Source organism: Hippichthys cyanospilos, chromosome 6 (genome assembly GCF_059441005.1).
Source record: "Hippichthys cyanospilos isolate Australia breed blue-spotted pipefish chromosome 6, RoL_Hcya_1.0, whole genome shotgun sequence".
Taxonomy (NCBI): Eukaryota; Metazoa; Chordata; class Actinopteri; order Syngnathiformes; family Syngnathidae; genus Hippichthys; species Hippichthys cyanospilos.
In genome coordinates, this window is record NC_142374.1 from 18,684,454 (window position 1) to 18,707,896 (window position 23,443).

At 38.8% G+C, this 23,443-nt stretch overlaps 1 protein-coding gene across 2 annotated transcripts in view; it reads left to right on the plus strand.

The window, feature by feature from the left end:
• iqsec3b (IQ motif and Sec7 domain ArfGEF 3b) overlaps window positions 1-23,443 on the plus strand; it is a 49,501-nt gene that overhangs the window by 20,088 nt on the left and 5,970 nt on the right. For both annotated transcript variants that reach the window (XM_088416649.1, XM_088416650.1), the window contains exons 4-12: window positions 4,274-4,678; window positions 6,055-6,758; window positions 8,341-8,502; window positions 13,123-13,245; window positions 19,332-19,498; window positions 21,105-21,244; window positions 21,407-21,538; window positions 21,652-21,751; window positions 22,712-22,870. In XM_088416649.1, coding sequence (XP_088272775.1) covers window positions 4,274-4,678; window positions 6,055-6,758; window positions 8,341-8,502; window positions 13,123-13,245; window positions 19,332-19,498; window positions 21,105-21,244; window positions 21,407-21,538; window positions 21,652-21,751; window positions 22,712-22,870 — 2,092 coding nt within the window. The remainder of the gene's footprint in view (window positions 1-4,273; window positions 4,679-6,054; window positions 6,759-8,340; window positions 8,503-13,122; window positions 13,246-19,331; window positions 19,499-21,104; window positions 21,245-21,406; window positions 21,539-21,651; window positions 21,752-22,711; window positions 22,871-23,443) is intronic.

Sequence of the window (23,443 nt, forward strand, 5' to 3'; positions counted from 1 at the left end):
GCAGGGTTTCCGTTGACCTGACACGCTCAAATGGAATATAGATTTCTACACGTTAGCATTCACAAAGTGTCCTCTTTTGGATCATATTAAATTTTGCTTTTCTCCTCCCATTCTCATTTAAAAAAAATATTGACGTCTATGGCGCTCCTGGAGAGGCTTTCCTTTGACGTCTTTTCACGTCAATGGCACTCAAGTGTCAATAATTCTGCACATAAACGTTAGCAAAAATGTCTTCCAAATATGTAAATATGTAAATATGTTTAAATATGTAAATATGTACAAAAAAAATGAAATGTAAATAAAGCTTTCAATTGATTGAAAAATGACGCCAGATGACATAGGACAGGTTGGGTCGAACCATTTTGTTTTGGGGAGACTGATTTTTCAGGATGAGGTAATAGAATAGAACTTATTTTGTAAATGTATAGCTTGATGAAACATTTACATGATTTACTAAGTATTTTTTGATACTTTTTTTTTTTATGAATGCTACTTTAAAATTTTCATGTAAACTCTTGAAAGTGCTTTCATGTTACCCCACGGGTGCGCGTGCCCCAATTTGACAACCACAGCTTTAATATAATACACTGAAATGCTCTCACATATTATACTGAAAATTTCCTATGTTGTCTGGACACTTTCAAAATAATGCGTGAGAAGGTTTCAGTATTATGAGAGCATCTTATTCACGTATATGAGGGAATTTCAGTGATTGCGTGTGCACATTTCAGAACTGAGTGCGAGAAGTGAACTTCACTTCGTGAGGCACCTGACAATTCTTCGATTTGTAGTTTTGTCAATATTTAGAAAAACTTATTCACCGTTTATGTTTTACATTTTTGTGGGTTGAAAATAGATGAATTTAAATCAAGCAAATAAATCTATTTCCAATGAATAGTGAAGCTCCATTTTAATCCTTAATTATGTCCCTGACGGCCCCTCATATCGGGTTATGTTTTTCGCCCTCGGCAGGAGAGAGACGGAGTGACGTTTTTGAGCGAGGGGGGGGGGGGGGGGACTCGGGGGTGGGAGTTGAGGGGTGCAAGGATGACATTGCGTGTTGCAAAAGGAGAAGCCCATTCAGATCTATTTCTGTCTGTTTTGACTTGAAAGAGAGAGAAAAAAAAAAGAACACCAGTGTCTCAACATCCACAGCGACAGCAGCATGAAAGATGCTATGTTGCCATGGTAACAGTTAATAACGACTTCTGTGTATGTGTGCGTGCGTGTGTGTACATTTTGCGGGGTGTTCTCATAATATGCGTCGGCTGTCCTCCTTTCTCTATCGCTCTGATTTTTTTTTTTTCTTTGCTGGAAAGTTTGGTGGTGCAACTTTTTGGGACAATTTATTAGGTACAGTATGCTTGGTAGTGAGATTCAATGCAAGAATCATGCCTTTATGAAGATAAAAATGTTCAGTTTTGTTTCGGTCATATATTTCTACTGCAGGAGTGTCCTTCCATTTTAATTCAAAGGCTACATTCAGAAAAAGTTGTAAGTGAAATCTGCAAACTAGAGATTGAACTTAATTTTTTACTTTTGTCTCCTTTTTTTTTTAAAGTTTCTTTCTTTTGTCAAAAAAGAAATATATAAAACCAATTTTTTTGCTCTGGCCTACAGCGAAAAAATATTAATAAATAATCATTAAAAAGATAATGAGGTAAAACTGCATTAGACATGCATAATAAAATAAAATTGCCATTTTTTTGACTGGTTTGACTTAAAAAGAAGAAAAATTGCAAGAAAAATAGCAACATAAACCTGCAATTGAAAATGTTATGGTCAGAAATGGAGGAAGGACTGAAATGATGCACACTAGTTCAATTTTACTAAAGGTGCTAAAAGCAATCAGTGAAGCAATTCTTTTTTTCATTATTATATTGGCAATGTATAAAATTCTGTAGAATCTTAAAGTGATATAAAACTAGTGTGATATGATCCCAAATTTGATTGACAGACTGCGGAAAGGGGAGGAAACATTTTTGCTCCTAAAACTGAAATATCTGAACCCATTAATGCATTATTTGCAAAAAATGCTCTTTAATTGCAAAGAGTTTTATTGCATATCTCAAAAAAAAAAAATCTCGCTAATTCAATAGTGCGGGATGTGAGTGGGTTGCAACCCCACACCTTTTCAACACCTTCAATCAATAAGGATTGCTGGCTGTTTCAAAAGTTATTTTTAAGAAATGCTGAGGTCCGCTATAAAATGTATGGCGGGCTGTAAATGGCCCCCGGGCCGTTTGGACACCATTGATCTACGGTCTAAAGCCTCACAAGTGTCTGCAACTCACTCGCTTTCCGGAAAGTGGAACGTTAAAATAAATTAGCCCCCAAAAAACAAATGGAGCTGAAAAATAGGCTTTGAATGTTTAATGGTGAGTTTTCTGCTATATTAGGGTTGAGAATATCTAACATATTTGCAAAGTTCCAAGCGGCTTCGGATATTATGCCAAATTGGACTAGCATGCTAGCTTGCGTGATGCAATTGGCAATGTGTGGATTTTAGGCCCCCCTTTCTGATCCAAACGCTTGAAATGCCTGCTAGGTCTTATCACATTTTTTGAGATCCAAAGATTTGTCATCACCATTGTATATTATGGGCCCCACTCAGCCAGGTTATCCTCTAAAATGATGTTGCTAACAGCTTCGCTTGGGTTTGACATTTTGAAATGATGTGGGATGCGTTTTACTTGGCCCTCTGAATTTTCGCCCTCAGCACGTAGCTCCAGTAGCAGTGAGTTTTTCACCTCGAGGTGAGCAATATAAAACCTGTTAGATATTCATCTCGGAGTTTTGTGAGGTAGAAAACTCACTAAAAAATTATGCGCGCACAGCGAGCTATCTGCTGAGCAAACTGTCTCAAATGACTTTTTACTCAGTTGATATTTTAGCGCCCGTTTGGACTAGGTGGACAAATTCTGGGTCTTGTACTGTGTCAAGCGCCTGCTACAGAATAGGACTGAAACGAGTTCTCAATTAATTTGAGTACCTCGGCTTCTAAAATATGCTTGAAGCATTTTTTTTCTTTCTCCACATAAGCACTTATTAGTGAACAGGTCGGAAAAATTGTCAAGCCAATCACAGCAGCAATTTTTAATGTTCTGCATGAGACTTAAACGTTGTGAGAAGGCCAACTTCAAAATAAACCGTTGATTACCAAATAATTTAAGACTTGGACTTTTATTTTGAAGTTCTTCCCAGAAGCATGTAAAGGTGTAACAGCTTGACTAGTCTTTCTACTCCAACGGTTGCTCCTCATTCCCAAAACAAACGACGCGTTGTTGTTATGAATTCACGTTAAATCGTCAATTCGTCAAGGCAAACAACTTTGTGTCAACAAAATTGTGTCTGGGATGCTGTAAATAGCCGCAAGCTAGCAGCACTTGAGTGCTCCATATAGGCTGGCATGATTGATGGAAATGACTCTGCACACTTGTTGTTGTTTCTACTGCTCACTTTTTAAAAAACCAAGCTGACTAAAATGTACTTTTTTAGCCAACAAATTAAACTCACAGACTAAAATTCATGAGGCAAGATTTGGAGGTAGATGCAGGAAGTAGTGTGCTCCTAAGAACAGTTTAAATATAAGTAAAAGAATGTTGAGCCTCAAAAATTTATGAAACTTGTTCATTCATAATTATGTGAAAATGTGTGATTTGGTCTTCCGAATGTATAATGGTTTTTCAGCAAGCAAGAAAATATTTTTTGTTTTTATCCAATTACTCAACATTTTATTGAGATTTTCTGTAAGATTTCAGAAAACTTAAAATAACTGATAGTGCAGCCCTACAGGGAATTTATGCAAATGAGTCTCAATCGGAAGTAGGTAGGGTAAATTGTAAGTTTTTTGCTAGCAGAGATGACAAACCAAATTCCGCTGTGGGTCACATCAGTTGGCTTCATAAGGCTGGTTATATCTATGAAACTCAATACATCTTTTATCATCCCAAATTTTTTTGGGGGGGGATCTGGAAAAATGCATTTCTCAAGGTAACAAGTGTTTTGATATATGATTGAAAATGGTAGGGAGACTAGAATGAATGAAACGCAAATGTCAAGATACCGCTGTATAGTATGCGCCTCGGTTCAATAAAGTAGTAAAACATCGTATTAGATGAGTATAAACCTTGGGTACACACGATGTTTATGTTTGCTGTCTGCCGTCCTCTCTTTCAAGGCCCATTGAGCCACGTAAGCTGTTGAAGGATAATAAATACCATTTAATTCACTAACGTCTGAAAGAGAATCCCTCACTCCGTCCTCTCTCCAGATAGAAGACCTAGAGCAGAAGTACGGAGGCCACCTCATCGCCCGCCGGGCCGCCCGCCGCATCCAGACCGCCTTCCGACAATACCAGCTCAGCAAAAATTTTCAAAAAATCCGCAACTCGCTCTCGGAGAGCAAACTACCCCGCCGGATCTCCCTGCGCCAGCCCAGTCCCTCGGGACGGAACCGCAATAGCACCCAGAGACACAGTTACTCTCTCCATCCGGGAGGGGGACAGATCCCGCTTCGTTCCAAGACGCCGCCACCGCCGCCGTGTCGCTCCACCTCTCTGCCGCCGTCTCCGGCGTCCGCCCCGACCGCGGCTGCTGCCCCTTCCACCTCTGGGCCGGCGCCCTCGCAAAACCCCGGGCCCTCGCTCTCGCAGCTGGAGGACTGCTTCTCCGAACAAGTAAGCTGGAGCTATTCTCATTCTACGTCAGAATTAGAAAACTTAATCGCGGACATACATCATAAGAGACGGGGTATACCTCAAACTAGTCACCACTCAAAACTCTTCATTCTTGCATTAGAACTATGGCCGATGTAGATGTCCTCGTTAGGACTGCGTATGAGCTGGAGATTTATGCCAGATGACTTGGCAGGAGAAGTAGGGGACTGGAGCCAGCCAATCACAAAGCGCGTACAGACAAACAGCCATCCATTTTCATGAGTGGATGTCCTCATTATGGTCACGGGTGAGCTGGAGCCTCTCCCAGCAGACTAACTGTACACCGGTGGTCTCCGACCTTTTTATCGCCACGGATCACACGATGCTTGAGATTTTTACTGCGGACCGGGGGGGGGGGTGTCAAAATGTCCAAAAATGTACGCAAATTACATTAAATCAACCATAAAACTGAATTACAAATTAATTTCAAGGGAAGTACCTGGCACAAACGAAAATGCAAACGAGCAAAACGCATACAGGGCAGCACTATATAAAATGATGAAGATAAGAACTAATATTAGCTAGCATGTTATCCACAGTCACAAGTTGTTGGATCCAAAAAACAAATTTTGGCCCTATTGTGATCATACATCAACATCCTTACAACGAAAGTACAACTTAAAGGCAGTCGTGCGCCAGATTTCACAAAGACAAAACAACGTGTGCGTCACCGACAGACTGCTGTCAAAACCACACCATCCTTCTCACTACAAAATGTAATACCAACAGCGGCCAGAGGTGGCGCCAAAAATACAAAGATCAAGCCAAACAAAGCACAAATAAAAGAACTGTAAAACTACATCAGGTCCAATATATATATATATATATATATATATATATATATATATATATATATATATATATATATATATATATATATATATATATATATATATATATATATATATATATATATATATATATATATATATATATATATATATATATTTTTTTTTTTTTTTTTTTTAAATCTAATGGTAACCAAAAAAAAAAAGCTTGTTTTACCACGTAATTCAATTACTAAGACGCTGTCGCTATTAATTTTGACCCACTGGTTTTACAAAGGGCAGATAATTAGCTAATCTGCTCGGAGTAGCAGTCCATTTTAGTCCTTTATTCAGCACTAATGTACTTCATCACTATTGGACTGCTCTTTTTAAAATGTGCAGGTGTGTGTATCCGAATATGTCAAGGAGACAAGAAAAAAAACATCCATTCATTTTTTTTTGTGTCACGATTAAGAGCTCTCCTAAGTCTTGTAAATGCATATTTAGTCCTCCGTGACAAACCTTTGCACTGCTAACTGAATAAAAGATTTTTTTTTGTTGTTCTTTCAGCTTCATTCTCTGGCCCAGTCAATAGACGAGGCCCTCCGCGGGTGGAGCGTATCGGAAAGTTCGGAAGGCCAGGGCCTCCTCATGGACCCAGGGGCCCTCCGCGCCGCCGCCGAGAGCGCCTGCCTCCCCCGCAGCGCCAGCTCTCTGCTCATGGCCTTCCGGGACGTCACCGTCCACATCGACAGCAATAGTTCTTACACCATCTCCTCCGCCACCACCACCACCACCACCACCTCCCTGGGCAACGCCGGCGGCGAGGCGGGCAGCAGGAAGACCTCGCTGAGCGGAATGGGAGGAGAGTCCTCCGAGGAGCCGGAGTTCCCCGCGCCTCCCCCCAGCGAGGAGCTGGAGAATTTAGACCCGGGGTCACGGAGGGGCTCGGCCGCGCCCCTCCCGGCGGGCGCCCTCCCGGGGGACGCTATCTCGGACAAAACCGCCTCGGCCTCCACGTCTACCTCCACCGCCATCGTCACCTCGGCCCAGTCCGACCAGCAGCCCGCCCAGATATACACCCAGTACCAGCAGTATCATTACACCCACCCTCAGCAGCTGGCGGCGGGCACCGGCCCCGATGCCCTGCAGGCTCTGGTGGTCTCCCTGCCCAGGGATCGATGCCAGGATCCGGCATCCTGCCGCTCGCCCACGTTGTCCAACGACACGCATCGTAAGCGGCTCTATCGCATTGGATTAAACCTCTTCAATGTGTGAGTAAAACGCACGCACGGTCCCACACGCGCACACTTTTTTTTATACCATAGTGGGGACATGCCTTTTACACTTACAAGCCTCTAACCCTAACCTTAATCATCACAACAGATTTGGCTAAACCTAATCCTAAACTCTCAATGCAAGTTTTGACCCTCAAAAAAAGGTCGGAACTTGTGTGATCCACCAAGACGGTCCCCGCAAAGACAGTGAACCCCAGAATTTGGTCCCCACCATGTGGTCAAAACCAACGGCTCACACACACGCACGCCCGTCGCTCTTCAAAGAACACTTTTTGCCCTGGGAGTTTCTTTTGTGGGAGGGGCTGGCTACAGAGCAGAAAATAAAGGCAAAGGCATCGAGGCGATATAAAAGAGAGAAGCGGAGGGCATACACAATGTGAAAGGAGCCATAAATAGAGGGAGAGCACCACTGGCCTTTACTTCTTATCATTACTATTAGTTATTGCGAATTAAAGTTGATTAAGTAGCACGCATCGCTGACAGCCGCTCTGACCCGGATGTGTCCTGAGCTAACAGCTTTGAGCATGAATACGTTCCATTTTTTTAAATGTCTTTCATAAGCTTTTTTTTTTTTACTCTCACATACACAGCATAAGTATCCTTTTGAATAGAGTTAAGCGGTTGAAAGCTCCCTTAATAAAGGTGGCCGTATTACAAAGCCACTGTTTAGAAATAACATCGTGAATATTTATGAATGCACTGGAAAATATTTAGCTTTATAAAAATTGCATACACCACAATATGATCTATCCTTTCATTAACTTTAATTATTTCTATTATGTTGACTCAAAATTTGTCATTTTTTCAAAGTGTAAGAAAAATAGGTATGAGTTGTTATTGCAAGTTTTAAAATGTTACTTTACTTTTTCAAATAATTACGTCTTATAATAACACCAATTCCATACAATTATATATACAATCACAGACATCACAAATACTGAAGTCTGCGATACAGTGATATTATTATTTCCATCATCATCATCATCCAATGTATTAAAATAACATGTTTCTTTTTTTACACTAGCTAACTATATATCATTTTATATTATCTTGCTGTTTTTTTCTCCTGATTATGTTTCAATATAATATATATTACCTCTTTCTTCTTCTTCTATAATATTTCCATCATCATCAAATGCAAAATAACATTATACATATTGAGCACATGTGATGTCATTTTCATTCGACGGCAAGTGGCCAAAGGAATTTTGAATTTTGAAAGATGAAGAAATTGTTTATTTTTTTACTGCAGAAAATGGCTAAATAAGTTTACTGTCCCTTTAAAATGTTAGCATTTGTTCTTTTTTTTTTAAATTCTTTACTTATATCAGTGGTCCCCAACCTTTTGATCACCACGGACCGGTCAACGCCTTAGATTTATTTTGCGGAAGGGGGGGGGGGGGGGGGGGGGGGTGGCTGCTCTAAAAACCACATCATCCTTCTCACCATGTATGTAATATCAACAGCGGCCAGAGGCGGCGCCAAAAACACAAAGATCAAGCACAAACGTATGAACTGTTAAACTAAATCATCTCCAAAACATTACTCTTTGCGACAGGAACCCGGAGAAAGGCATCCACTTCCTAATCACGCGCGGCTTCGTGCCCGACACGGCCATCGGCGTGGCTCACTTCCTGCTGCAGAGGAAAGGCCTGAGCAGGCAGATGATTGGAGAATTCCTGGGCAACAGCAAGCTGCAGTTCAACAGAGATGTTCTTGAGTGAGTCGCCATTCTTTTCGACAAAATGCAATGCTGTTTTTCAAGGACGGTCTTAGAAATGGCGAGACTGTCCGGTTTCATTATATCATGTCGAAGGAAACATATAATGACTCCTGACGTCACACAATAGGCCAGCCCCTTAAATACACAAATACTACAACACGTGGGCCTAATTTGCATATTAGCCCCAGCTACCCCTGCTCTACAGGAAGTAGAATCTATGCTTATTTTAAGTGGCTTTTTCGCATGAGGAAGGAGCGCCCCTTAGGCTAATTTGATGAAAATATCTCACTGTCATCTGAATTGTAAAAAAAACAAAAAAAAACCATTACATTTGGTGAAAGTGGTATTTCCCACATATGGTTTGATGTAAAGATAGTTTCTTCCAGTGTTTTTATGCCTTCTTGGTGACAATATCGGATATTTGTACTTGTAACTTTAAATAGAATCTCCTAGATGCCGGAGTTTGTTTTGTTCCCCCAACGGAGACAACTTTAGATTCAATATAAATAATTCACCGCTGCTCTCTAGTCTTTGTAAGCCATTAGAGGTTTTTTCAAGCAATTGAACCTTTGCCATCCTTCAAGCGTTTCAGTGGGGATTGGAAAAAAGGTCAGAAGCAAAAAAATAAAGAAAGAAAGTCTGTTCAAAGGCAGTGCAAGAATGGCCAGTGATAAATTGTTAGAAATAGCCTTCCTTTTATTCAGTAATTCCTGGTTTCTTGCAGCGTTTTAACTGTAAAACTTTACAATGCTGTTCCCATAACTATACCACAAAAAAAGGCTTGTTTTTCATAACTTTATTACCATGAAGTACGACAGTACGCATATACCTTCAAAAATATTTTGGCATAGCACTTTGTAATCTTATGAGTTTTGTTCTCAAAGAATTACATTTTACTCTAAGCTTTTTTTTACCCTTAAACAAAATATGACAGTGCTCTTGTAACGATACAACATTTGAGTCCAACTTTATACTTTTGACACTACAGTTGATAAAAGTATACTATACTATAATATGCTATTATAGATAGATAGATAGATAGATAGATAGATAGATAGATAGATAGATAGATAGATAGATAGATAGATAGATAGATAGATAGATGGATAGATGGATGATAGCTAGCTAGCTAGCTAGCTAGCTAGATAGATAGATAGATAGATAGATAGATAGATAGATGGATGATAGCTAGCTAGCTAGCTAGATAGATAGATAGATAGATAGATAGATAGATAGATAGATAGATAGATAGATAGATGTAGATAATTGTTCATTAAAAATATATGAATCAATCTAGCTAGCTAGTTAGCTAGCTAACTGACAAACACTTGTCTGGCTAGTGTTATAATGCTATCTTTTTAATCCTGATAATTGACGACTCAATCAATCAATCAATCAATCAATCAATCTATCTATCTATCTATCTATCTATCTATCTATCTATCTATCTATCTATCTATCTATCTATCTATCTATCTATCTATCTATCTATGTATGTTCATATATTGCTTGTTTAAATAAGGGGCAATAAATAGACGTTTGAACAAACGTGATGAATAATCGTGATTAATAATGGTGATTTCAATATGGACCATAATTATCGTGATTATTATTTTGGCCATAAATTTCGCAGGCCTAGTTTGAATGCATTCGGGCTCATCCAAAGGCCGAATATCCGTAACTTTTTGTGAGTAATGTGCATATGAACGCTTGTGGGAGCAATGCCTACATTTCCCATCATTCAAGAGCGACCGTTCCCTTCAACATTTTATCAGCGACATCATTCATGCTGATGTTGGGATGCCGGGCCAGAGCGATGAATTATACAAGACCTTTTTCAGGTTTAGCACTTCCCACTTTTATTGACTCTTGCATCGACAGCTATGCTGATATTCTGCGAGTAATAAGCACAGGCCCAAATGCATTAATGGTGACATATAGCCATATAGCGAGTTACTTTACACCCTGGAGTTGCATCAGCGGCAATTTCGCTACTTTTATCTTCAGATTTAAATCAGCCTTTGGTTTTCGAGCACCTCTGGGTCTCTTTGTCATCTTTCAAAGCTGATGAATGGTAAGCAGAGAAACAAACATATAAACGCGCCAAAAGAAGCAGCTTTGAACATATGGAATTGTGTTGCTGAAAAAGGGGGAAAAAAAAGATACTTTGGATCTTAAGAGCTTTTCGTCAAATGTTTTTCAAGGTTAAGAATGAGCTGTGGCTTGTCTGCAGCATTACTGCAAAACTCTTTAAAAAAAGAAATGGAAAAAGATCTTATCACGAACTTTACAGTGGGAGCTGTGAACTGCAAAAAAAACGTTAGCGAAATATTATCTTCCCTGTGTGTAAAGGCCACCTGTACCGATAAATTAATCCACAAAGAAGACAATTCTGCAGTGAATACGTTTGAATTGGCTCGAGTCAATATCAGAATAAAGTGCTTTTGAGACTTCTCCTTTTCAATCCCCAAAAGTTGAAATATCCTACTGAATTTCATATTCATTGTATTAACTCGATTTTAAGCATAAACTTTCTACTAATGAGACAAAAAAAAAGTCACAGAAATAACTTGTCTGACAATAGCAAAGGTAAAACGAAATTCAAAAGGGCCAATAAAAACCTTGAATTGAGTTTCAACTGAATTATTTAAAATACAACTATTGAAACAGGCCTGGGCCTCTAAAATAATTTGAGGGACATTTGCCAATAATATGTCCTCTAATTAGCATCAAATATGTCTTCCAACTTTTGTGCAGTACTGTATTTTGACCATTATTGGGTCATTTTCGTCCACATCATTCTCATAGTATTTTAGCCAAGAAATGGCACACTGCTGGTGGTGTGATAACTAAGTGGTCATGCCATGTTGAACTTTGACACGTTGTCGCCATCTGAGTGAAAATTTTTTAAAGTGAAAGGCCTTTGATATAAAGATTGGACAAAATACCGCACAAGGGTCAAAGCACTTTGGTTTCATTTTTCTCATGACTTTATGCATTATTCGTGTAGTATAATAATCAGATTTTTTGAGGGGTTAGGGTTAAAACTTTACTGCTTTATTTGTCAATTTTGGGTGGAAATAATTATATATATTTTTTTATCATAGGTTACTGCCTTCTTCTTGGAGACCTAAGATTTTTGTCTCATACGATGTTACAATTTTATTCTTAAATATTTACATTGTTTTTCTGTGGAATTTCCATCTTTTTGGGGAGGAAACACTTTATATTTCTTACTTTTTTCTCATAATATTACAACTCTACACTTGATTTTTTTTCCATTGTACTATTTCAAATTAGTACGATTTTTTTCTTCTCATATTCTGTCTTTTTTTTTTTAAATACAACTTAATTCTCACATTACATTTTCCCTTTCCATTAAAGGGACAGTGTAATATTTTGACTGTTTTGTATTAAAAAGGAATACATTAAATGATTCTAAATTTCAAAAACTTGCAAATGAATGTGTTCTCAATGACCAACAGTATGTTTTAAAAATAATCGTAGGTCTAGTTATCATTAAATTATATTACATGGGGGATGGCATTTCTCTGCAGGCGGCCATGTTTGTTATAGCTCAGGACAATGGTAAATGCAGCACCTCCTGCTGACCATATTGAAAAACGGTCTAAATTTTACACACTACCCCTTTAATACTGCACACTCTAAAAATAGTTGGTAAAAAATGTGCTGTCATAAAATGACTACCCATTATTTGCTTTAATTCGACTCAATTTTCCGACTTGTTCTGCACAAAACAACCTCAAACAATCAATCGTTTTGGACAAGACAGCATCAAAAATTGCGTTCAGTCAGATTCACCCAAATATTAAATTGATCCCCTTTTTGACCCACAATTGTGTCATTCTAGACCCACCTGTTTTTAAAGTCTCAAACGTAAATCTTGATCATGACAGCTTTATTTTTGTATTCATGCATTTTTTTAAATTAAGCATTTTCATATAAAACAGTGACAACAAGGATGACTCCACATCTTCAGTTTATCTGCAAAAAACCTTTTTGACCATTGACGTCTTTCTCAGAAAAAAAAAACAACTCTTTTTTTCTGTCACTATTGTACTATTTTGGTCTTCAGCGTGGCCCCATAGTAGTAAAGTGCACGCTAGCATGCATAAATGCAACACTCTTCTATTCAAATGCTCATGTTTTGTATCCATTCTCATGTGGAGAAACATCCTGGATGGAGGGACAGCCTTTTTGCTGAGGTTGTTGCAGAATTTGTCAAAATAGGTCACTGCGCATACACACGCGCACACACACACACACTCATTCATGTATGTGCTGCTGCCAATGGCACATTGGAAGCCTTTCATGTACTCCTTTGAATGTCATCATTTGTGACTCTCATGCCTTCTTATCTCCCACTGTCATCACTTTCCTCTTTCCACTTTTGTGTGTGTGCGTGTGTGTGCGTGTGTGTGCGCGCGTCTTCCAGGTCAGTGCCTCCAAAATGGAAGTATGACTGTAAGAGGAAGCTTTAGCCATCAGCGTCCCTGCGTGTGTGTGTGCATTCATTTCGCGTTACCTTCCCTAAATGCGAAATTGTTTTTTTCACTTTCTATTTTATTTATTTTTTTTTTTGCCGCAACGTGGCAGCTGCGTGGTGGACGAGATGGACTTCTCGGGCATGGAGCTGGACGAGGCTCTGAGAAAGTTCCAGGCTCATGTGCGCGTGCAGGGAGAGGCGCAGAAGGTGGAGCGGCTCATCGAGGCCTTTAGGTGAGATACACAAACATGCAGATAAATTATAACATGAGTACTCCAAAGAGATAGTCCACTACAATACAATAGTGTACAAAGCAGTACAATACAAAGCAGTACAAAGATCATATTTTGTTTATAATAACATCTAGAGTATTTTTCATGTTCATTTAATACCTTTTAAAAATATATTTTGCCACTTCCTGGCCACTGAAAATGACATCACATCAGGTACGGTGTCATCAGGTAACAACCAATCAAGTCTCAGCTTGTGTAAGTCACATGACCAAAAAACGAAACAAAAAAAACAAGGTGAGCTGTGATTGGTCCTGGGCACTTGTGATGTCAGTTGACAGCAAGTGGTAAAATGTGTTTTTAAAGGTATAAACTCTTTGACAAGGGTGAGAATTCTCATCTTTTAAAATAGTAATAACAATAACAACTAATAAAATTCTGGTCAAATACATGAATCTTTTTTTTTTTAATGGAGGGTAGCTAAAACCCTTGACTAATACTTACTAATAAAAGCCAATTGAGCACTGTAGTGATAACTGTGACCACTGGATGGCAGTGTTTCCACACTTCCAACACATATATTACCTCATATAATACATACAACCCATATATACATAGCTCACACTATTCTGTCGGCCTTTAAAGATGACTGAAAATGCTAAATATACTGACCCTCCAGAGGTTTTCTGTTCCGATAACGCTTGGTACTAAAAGAGTTCATTGTAGATGAAAAATAATTTTGTTGCAGCTTTTTACCAGGGATTGGTTGTAAGATAATTGTTATATAGCTGATTCATGTTCAGATAAAAGGAAAAAATGATTGGCATTAAATCTACCAATTCAGATTTCAATTCTTATTGTGCTTTTGACATAAAAATGACATCACGTGTTGTCAAGTAACAACCAATCATGGCTCAGCTTGCAAATGTCACATGACCAAACCTAGAAAACAACTGAGCTGCGATTGGTTATTTTATTAATTATAGCCTAAACAAAATATTCAGGTTTTACTTGAAATGGAATGCAATTTTTTTATGTCCAATGCCAATTTTTGATAGTCGATAATCGTTGTTGGAAGTTGATATTGATTTTCAGTTAAAGAGAAAAATATATTGACTTTTTTTCAAAATTTACAAAAGTTACACATTGCTAGCAAAAATTAGTTTTCTACAGTAAAGATTTTTTACCTCAAATTTCAAAATATCTGATGTTTATCTTTCGCGTACAGTATCTTTGTTTTAATTTCAAACTAAAACAAAAGGTGCTGTGAGTTTACAGTCAGCAGTATAAAGTGAACTAGACTAAAAAAAAAAAAATCGTTTGCTGATGTTTTATTGGCCAAAATTCATCGATAATCAGCCTGGCCAATAGTTGACCTGTTTTGCTTTTTGCTGCAAAAAAATGGCTAAATATTTAAAGTGTCACTAGCATAAAAAGACGTTTTCCGCTGTAAAAACTCATTTTGTTAGCGCAGAACAAAAATATTGGGTCAGTCTCAGCAATGTGAATCCATAACTCTCCTAATTGTCCCTCCTCATTCTTTTCCCGTTGGATTTTTGCTTGACGTTCCGCACGATTGTCCGACTTTACTGATTTTATTTGAAGTTTCACCTGCGGGATCACGGAGTTGAGTGTTGCTCTTCAACATCATAAATCCATCACATGCTCACCACCAAAAGAGCATCCATCTTCTTTGTTATGCCGCCAGCCACCGGTGCTTGCATATTCTGCACTACATCTAAAAAAAAAAACAACCCAAAAAAAAAGAAAAGAGAGGAAAGGGATCTTTGATGTCATGAATTAGCCTTGGGGGTAGCAGACAACCACATCCAGGGAGACATTTTAAGTGCGTGAGAGAGCTCGTGGTGACAGGTTGTGATGAGAGCAAAGCTTTGGTATCATTAACAAATTATACTGATTGCCTGCAACCGTGGATGAACCCGCCAATTACGGCACCTAAAAATGATGAGGATCGGTGGTGAGTGGCCAAAAATAGTTGCTCTCGTTTCCACAACAACACTTTCCCAACAAAGGCGTTACGCCGCTCTTCATCCGATATATTCTTCATCACATATTGTTAATTATTGCTTTTGGTGCTTGTGTTTATTTTGCATTGATGAGTGGGCACGAACTTCCGAGTATACAATCAATTTAGTCGCTTCTCCCGTAATAATTTTCCTTTCAAGAGACCAAGTGTAATATTCTTCTTTATGGTGCAGTGCCCCTGTAGTCACCACTTTTGAAGGTAAAAAAAAAAAAAAGTAAAAAGTGAGCAAACAAATTTTCTCTGCAGTGCTGCCCTTGAAGCGTCCGGGATGTGTCCACACACCGCTCGCGGGGACAAATTTGAGAAAAATTGCTGCGGTGATTTAGTGTTATAGATGTGCCACAGTCAATGGAATACACTGCGTGTCCTTTGTGCCAGAAGAAAAGCTCTTTCTTTTATCATAACAACAAACACATCAATATGCCGATGGTACGTTCCTACCATTAGAATATTATCATCTGATATCTTACTAGGGAGCTTACATATATATATATATATATATATATATATATATATATATATATATATATATATATATATATATATATATATATATATATATATATATATATATATACACCATATTTTCTGCACTATAAGGCGTACCCCCAATTAATGACATATTTTCAAACTTTTTCCACGTATAAGGCGCACCGGATTATAAGGCGCACCCTCAAATAATGACATATTTTCAAACTTTTTCAATCACAGTGTAGTAATACTCAAATTAATAACAATAATAACTCAAATAATAACTCTAAACGCTCAATAGCATAATAACTCAACATCGTTCAACTGTAAACCCACAAAAGAAACAGGTCAAGCTTATTTTATCAGTTCATTCCCCATCTACGAATCCCAATCTCAATATTGATCCATATATAAGGCGCACCTGATTTTAAGGCGCACCATCAGCTTTTGAAAAAAAACAAAACAATTAAGGCTTTTAGGTGCGCCTTATAGTGCGGAAAATGCAGTGTCTGACGAGAATTTTATGATTTCTCATGGTTATTGCTATTTTCAAAGACGAGAATTCTCGTCCCTGGCACTGAATGAGTTAATAAGCCAAATTATTTCACGGACCCTCTGCATTCAGGCCACGGACCCCCCTCCCCTTTGAGAACCACTGCATTAGATGACCTTTATAGAAGAAATATGATGAAGTGAAAAGCAAATAATCATCACCCTTCTCCGCTCATTTAAAGGCCAATCAGAACACTTCATAAGAGCACTTCATGACCTGTCATGGAGTCATATGTTCCCGGGCCCTTTGGACGGTACACATTACACATCTGTCAACCGTCAATCACCGAGCACACTTTGTGAGCATAGGTCACAAGTGAGCGGGCCCTATCGAGATGTGGCGTACGCGTTACATAACGCTTGTTATGTCATCGTGCGCGTGTGTTGCGCTGTCATCGCGGCGAAGGCTTCTTTGTGCCAGCTGGCGTGCCAACCTTTTTGATGTGAAGATGCCAGGCCGCTGTGGAAACACACTACTGACATTAGACGGAGAGCCAAGAGTGACGCACACACACGCATGCACGATATTGCTGTTTATTCACGCAGCAGTGCATAAACATGCGCTAAGTGTGTGTGCGCGTTTGGGAGGGTGTGTGGACTCATGCATTCAGTGGCGGAGCTCGCCTTGCCTCAACGTTTGCTGCATATTACATCAAGTAAATGACTTGGGTAGCTGCTATGTCATTGCGTTTGTTTACTGGGAGAAACCAGCAAGAAAACAACATGCAAAGCTAAAGGAAAAACTCACTCGCTGTCAGTTTTGATATCATCCACAACTGCAGTCAGTAAATGGAGGACAATGGTTGACAAATACGTCGTGTTTATATGTTTGATTAGTTTACATGCACTAATGTTAGCTAGCCATGTTACCTGCTGAATATTAGATAGTCCGCAAAGCGATATTTTAATTACATATTTTGTTGGTTTATATGTTTGATTAGCAAATATTAGCTAATGTTATCTAGCCATGTTACCTGGTAAAATATTGAATAGCCCATTATCTGATTTAATGTTTGCATATTTTGAGGGTTTATTTGTTTGATTAGCTAGCTAAACCTAGCTAGCCATACCTGGTGAATATTAGATTGCCTATTATAAGAATTTATGGTTAAGAGAATTTATGGTTAAGAGTTTTGCATTTGTATATGCTTAATTAGCTGATGTTTGATAGCTGCATTACTTAAAATATTTTCAGATTGAATGAATTTCGAGGGTTTATTTGCTTTGCTAATGTTAGATAGCTACTTCACCTGGTCAATATTATAATGGCCATTATAAGAATGTGTGGTTATTATTTTTGTTGGTTTACATGATTGATTAGCGAATATTAGCTATAATGTTAGCTAGCCACATTGGCAGGTAAAATATTAGATAGCCCATTTTCAGATTGAATGAATTTCGAGGGTTTATTTGTTTGCTTAGCTATCTAACGTTAGATAGCCACATTATTTTATATTCAATTTTGTAGGTTTATATTTTTGATTCTCTTAATATTCCATAACATTAGCTAGCCACGTTATCTGTTGACTATTAGGGAGTCCACTAATCGGATTTTATCATCAGTTTGTTTGTTGGTCTATATCTTTGATTAGCGAATATTAGCTATGTTAGCTAACCACATCTCCTGGTAAAATATTCGAAAGCCCATTTTATGCTTTTATGATTCCAGATATTGAGGATTTATAAGTTTAATTAGCGTTTATTAGGTAATGTTAGCTAGCCATATTACTTGATGATTAAAAAGCCCATTACCGTATAAGAATTTATGGATATGCATTTTCTGGTTTCATACGTTTTATTAGCTTCCATTAGATAACTGTGAGATTTTATAATTATGACCTGTCAAATATTAGATAGGTATATTTGCTTAAATAAGCTGATACTGTGCCTTAATTGCTATGTTTTTAACCTCCGCGCTGGCGTCTAGTTGCGGCCGCTGCGATAAAAGCCCCGCGACTCTCAAAATGCACTCGTGTGTAAGCGCAAGTGACAGTCAAAAAGTCGGGGAGTTGCAAGTGAGACGTTTTGAAGCCTGCGGGCAGCGACAGAGCAGACAAAGTGCAGCATCTCATCAGGCTCGTGCGAGCCAACGTGACGAGCGGAGTGTGACTTCATCACCGATGGCGCAAACCACTTTGAACTGTTAAACGTGTCCTTTCACCACCATAAACGGCAACCGATGATCAGACACAGATGAGAGCAGCTGAAAAGTATAATTTTCACATATAATATCCGCTTTAAACATTTGCACGGTTTTCCCTATAGCACACACTCCCAGATGCTGGTATTGTGCCTTTCCTCATATCCTAACCAGCTCACATTCCATATCTTAAAATAAGATGAGGGGGAAAATGTGCGTCATAATAATAATAAAGCCACAAGCCATGAAGTCAGGGGGCCGCTTCATTAAGTTAGATTGCGCTTCAGGAGCCACAAAAAAAAAAGCTTCTGAGAGATGTTTCCAATATTCAATGGAAGCCTGCAGGTGGAACTCAAGAGAACTAGGCTGAATATTAAAACATTTTTGTCAGCATCATTTCATGCAGCAGTGAAACACTTTGGACCAAAGTCGACCAAATAAATGAAAAGTTGAGTTTGGCGGGTTTCATTTCACAGCAGAATTGAGCATCTACTCGTCGTATAGTGGATGCTCAATGCATTTATGGTGAGTCAAATGTGATGCATAAAGTAGAAATGAATAAATACATGCTTTCAGGACTGTATTAATTTACATATTTTGGGACAAGGTCCAAACTTGCATCCAATTATTTGTTACAGTGAATTGTAGCCTTTTGAAACAATAGATATGAAAACAATCTAGAATACTCTTTCACCATCTATCTATCTATCTATCTATCTATCTATCTATCTATCTATCTATCTATCTATCTATCTATCTATCTATCTATCTATCTATCTATCTATCTATCCATCCATCCATCCATCCATCCATCCATCCATCCATCCATATTGTGTGAAAATGTGTTGATTTATAATATGTCTTCTTCTATGCTCTCAGCCAGCGCTACTGCATGTGTAATCCTGATGTGGTGCAGCAGTTCCATAACCCCGACACCATCTTCATCCTGGCCTTCGCCGTGGTCCTCCTCAACACAGACATGTACTCGCCCAACATCAAACCGCAGCGCAAGATGGGCCTCGATGACTTTATACGCAACCTCAGAGGTGAGAGTCACTTACGGATTGCATTATTTCACATGCTGTACATCGAATGTTGATGTTTGTGATATTAAAAACTAATTATATATATGTGTGTATATATATATATATATATATATATATATATATATATATATATATATATATATATATATATATATATATATATATATATATATATATATATATATATATATATATATATATATATATATATATATATATATATAAAATTGTGCACACCCTGTTAGAACTAGGATAAATCTGTCTGTTTTCAGAATGAACAAACACATTTACGTGCCCTGAAAGTAAGTCATCATCTGTTCACCTGAAGTGAAAGTCCCCGGGCTCTCCTCGGTCTCCTAGTGTTCCATGTCTGATATATCTTCAGCTCCTTGGGTTCTGCCCCAGAGAGCATACCAATTAATTGCGCCTCATTGCGATTTAACGATATGAGCTGGTTTTTTCCTTGTGCATCTCATCACCTGCGCTCACCCGGCAGCAATTGACTTCTATTTACCTTTGCTCAACAACACTTTTTCTTCAGTCAACAGTGGCTTTCCAGACTGCTAGTTCATTGTCATGGAAACCATGGAAGGCATGATTATGTGCTGCCATCCTGCATGGTGTGACTGTGAGTGCTTTTCAGGCAGTAGTCTGGCAGACTGGCTTGCTTGCTAGTTAGCTAGAAGGTTGGTTGCTAGCCCAAAGTTGGCTGCTAACTAGCTAGAAAGTTGTTTCTGGCTTACTAGCTAGAACGTTGTCTGACTAGCTAGCTAGAACATTGTCTGGCTAACTAACTACCTAGCTGGGAGGTTGTCTGGCTAGCTGGTTAGAATATTGTCTGGCTAGCTAGAATGTTGTCGGCCTAGCTAGAATATTGTATATCTAGTTAGATACCGTGACTTCGAAAAAATATCAGCTAGCAAGCTAGCTAGAAGGTTGTCTGGCTAGCATGCTAGCTATAAAGTTATCTGGATAGTCGATTAGAAAGTTTTCCTGCTCGCTAGCTTGCAAGATAGCTAGAAAGTTGTCTCACTACCTAGAATGTTGTCTGGTTAACTAGCTAGATTGCTCTCTGCTAACTAGCTAGAACGTTGTCTGGCTAACTAACATTAAAGTTACAATATCTTGCCAGCTAGAAAGAATGTGATCTAGCTAGCTCAATACTGTAACTTCTAGAACATTAGCTAGCTAGCAAGCTAGAAAGCTATTCAGCTTATTAGAATGTATTTTGACTAGCTAGCTAGGCTGATGGATAGACAGAAAGCTTTCTCTATCTAGCGAGCTAGCCGTCTAGCTATCATTCTGTAAAGATACTTGTCAGTCAGACCGTGGTTTGTTTAAGATAGATGGCAGAGATCAGCTGCCAAGCCTACGAAAAATAATGACCTCTGTTTTTTTTCTGTGAAAGACTTGCTAGCACCTTCCAGCAAACAAAACAATTTCGTCAGACGCTCGCTTTTGCCCCCTCAGCACAAGCTCTCACAACCTCATGAGTAGCCAATTAATGGGAAATCCGTTTTTTTGAAGGGTCCTTGACCTGGCCTTGCGGACGGTATTGTTCACGGTGAGTCAGACTATTTTTTATTTGGCACGGCTGTTCTTTCAGGTGTGGATGATGGAGCAGATATCCCCAGAGAGATGGTGGCCGGCATTTATGAAAGGATCCAACAAAGAGAGCTGCGATCCAATGAGGACCACGTTACCTACGTGAGCCGCGTGGAGCAGTCCATTCTCGGCCTGAAAACTGTAAGAATTGGTCATCTACACATCTGCTTAGTACCTGAGTGACTGACCTTCACTCTTACTTCTGACGAAATGATTGATCGACCAACCTTTCCACCAACCCACTCAATTTTACTGGTGACCTGACATGATGAACCTAGTGACTGTTTGAGCATTTCTGTGCAGATCTTGGCCGTACCTCACAGGCGCCTGGTGTGCTGCTGTCGTCTCTTCGAGGTTCCCGACGCCAACAAACCTCACAAACAGAAACTGTCGCAGCTCCAGAGAGAGGTCTTCCTCTTCAACGACCTCCTCTTGGTGAGCACGCTCCAAAACATGTGACGCCTATCAACATTTCGCCTCCATGTTGATTTATTCAGTCCGGTTGAGCGTCTTTCTTGCATTTGAAACGTGTTTGGGTTCGTCTCCAGATCCTTAAGCTGTGCCCCAAGAAGAAAAGCTCGGCTTCTTACACATTCTGCAAAGCGATGGGTCTCCTGGGAATGCAGTTTCACCTTTTCAGCAATGAATGTAAGAAAAATTCACCTTCGCACACACACACACTTGCACAATCTCATCCATAAGTGCAGTAATACGTTGACTTCCATGCTTAAAAGTCCTGTGCAGTATTTTGACCATTTTTGGGTCATTTTCTTCCACATCATTCTCGCAGTAGTTTAGCTAAGGGGTAGCACACTTCTGGTAGTGTGATAACTAAGTGGTCGTGCCGTGGTAATCACCATTGGGTGAAATTTCAGCTCCCTGCTGTGTTCTTCGAGTGCCCATATTTGGTGTTAAATGCCTTTAAAGTAAGATTAAAAAATACTACACAAGGTTAAAAAATGCTGGGTGAAAAGTAACCGAAATTGGGTGAAATAGACAGTTTTGTCCTAGGGCAGGGTTAATTTTATCTGAGGATTAGGTCCAGATTTTTATCCAAAAAGGGGTAAAAACTACCACACACTAAGATAAAGGGGAAATCAAGTTAAAAAAAATACTCTACGTATCGCCACTATTCTAAATACGATATTATGATCAATATCGTGATGTTGCAATATGAAATAAACAGCAAAATCCATGGATTTTGAGTCAACTCAAAGGACAGCCATTTTGAAAATCACTCAGGGCTTAGATAACGACCAATCACGGCTTATTTTACTAATGTCACATGACCAAATTCAGAAGACAGATTGCACAAACCCATCATTAACCACAATGCTGTATTTAGAGTAGTTTTTGATACTATTTTCGACCCTTGACCTGACTAACCCTCAACAACTACTTTAATTATTGACGAGTTGCTGGAGCCACTGTTTATCTTAAAATTATTCAAAACCTCCAATCTCAGACTTGACGTCCAAATCACGACTTAAAATTAAAATGGCCAGCTTCCTGTCCAGGCAAATTCATGTTGATTGATGGAATATATTTCCTACAGTTTCACAGCTTATGAATTAATACTGCATGTTGTGTGTTTTTGTTTGGCACCAGACTACGCCCATGGTGTCACCATGCTGAGCCCGTTTACCTCCGAGAAGAAGCAGCTGGTCAGCTTTTGCTCACCAAGCGGGGAGGAGCTGCGGAAATTTGCCGAGGAATTACGAGAGGCCATTTCCGAAGTTAACGAGATGGAGCACATACACATCCAGTGTAAGGCTAAGTTGTCAAATACTGTAATTCTTGGAACCAGTAATTAAAAAATTCTTGGAACTAGTAATTAAAACTAGTAATATAACTAGGCGTACTTTATTGAATAACTTCAACAAGTATGTTACAAGTAAGTATGTTACATCAGCTGTTTTCAACAATTTGCAAAGAAGTCACTATTACACAATTTAACAATAAATTAGCTCATGTTGCAATTAGTTTGATCTTAATTTGAAAATATGTACTGTTCCTGCCGTTGCACTAAAAATCATACCATCCTTAACTTGAATTTGATGAAGCAGTGGGAGAAATTGTCAAAATATGAAACATGATGTTATCTATTGCTAAATTTAGGCCTAATGATGTACAGTACCCCCGTTGAAATATTGTTTTCAACTAAGTACCACCAACCCCCTACTAAGCGTTTTTAGATGAAAAAAATGACATGAAATAGCTAATTGTGCCATCCATGTCTGATTTCAAAGTTGGAACTGCAATGGTGGCGTGTCTTTAGGTGTATTTTATTCAGCAACGCCACAAAGTAGCTCATTTTACATTGTCAGTTTTATTTCTGAC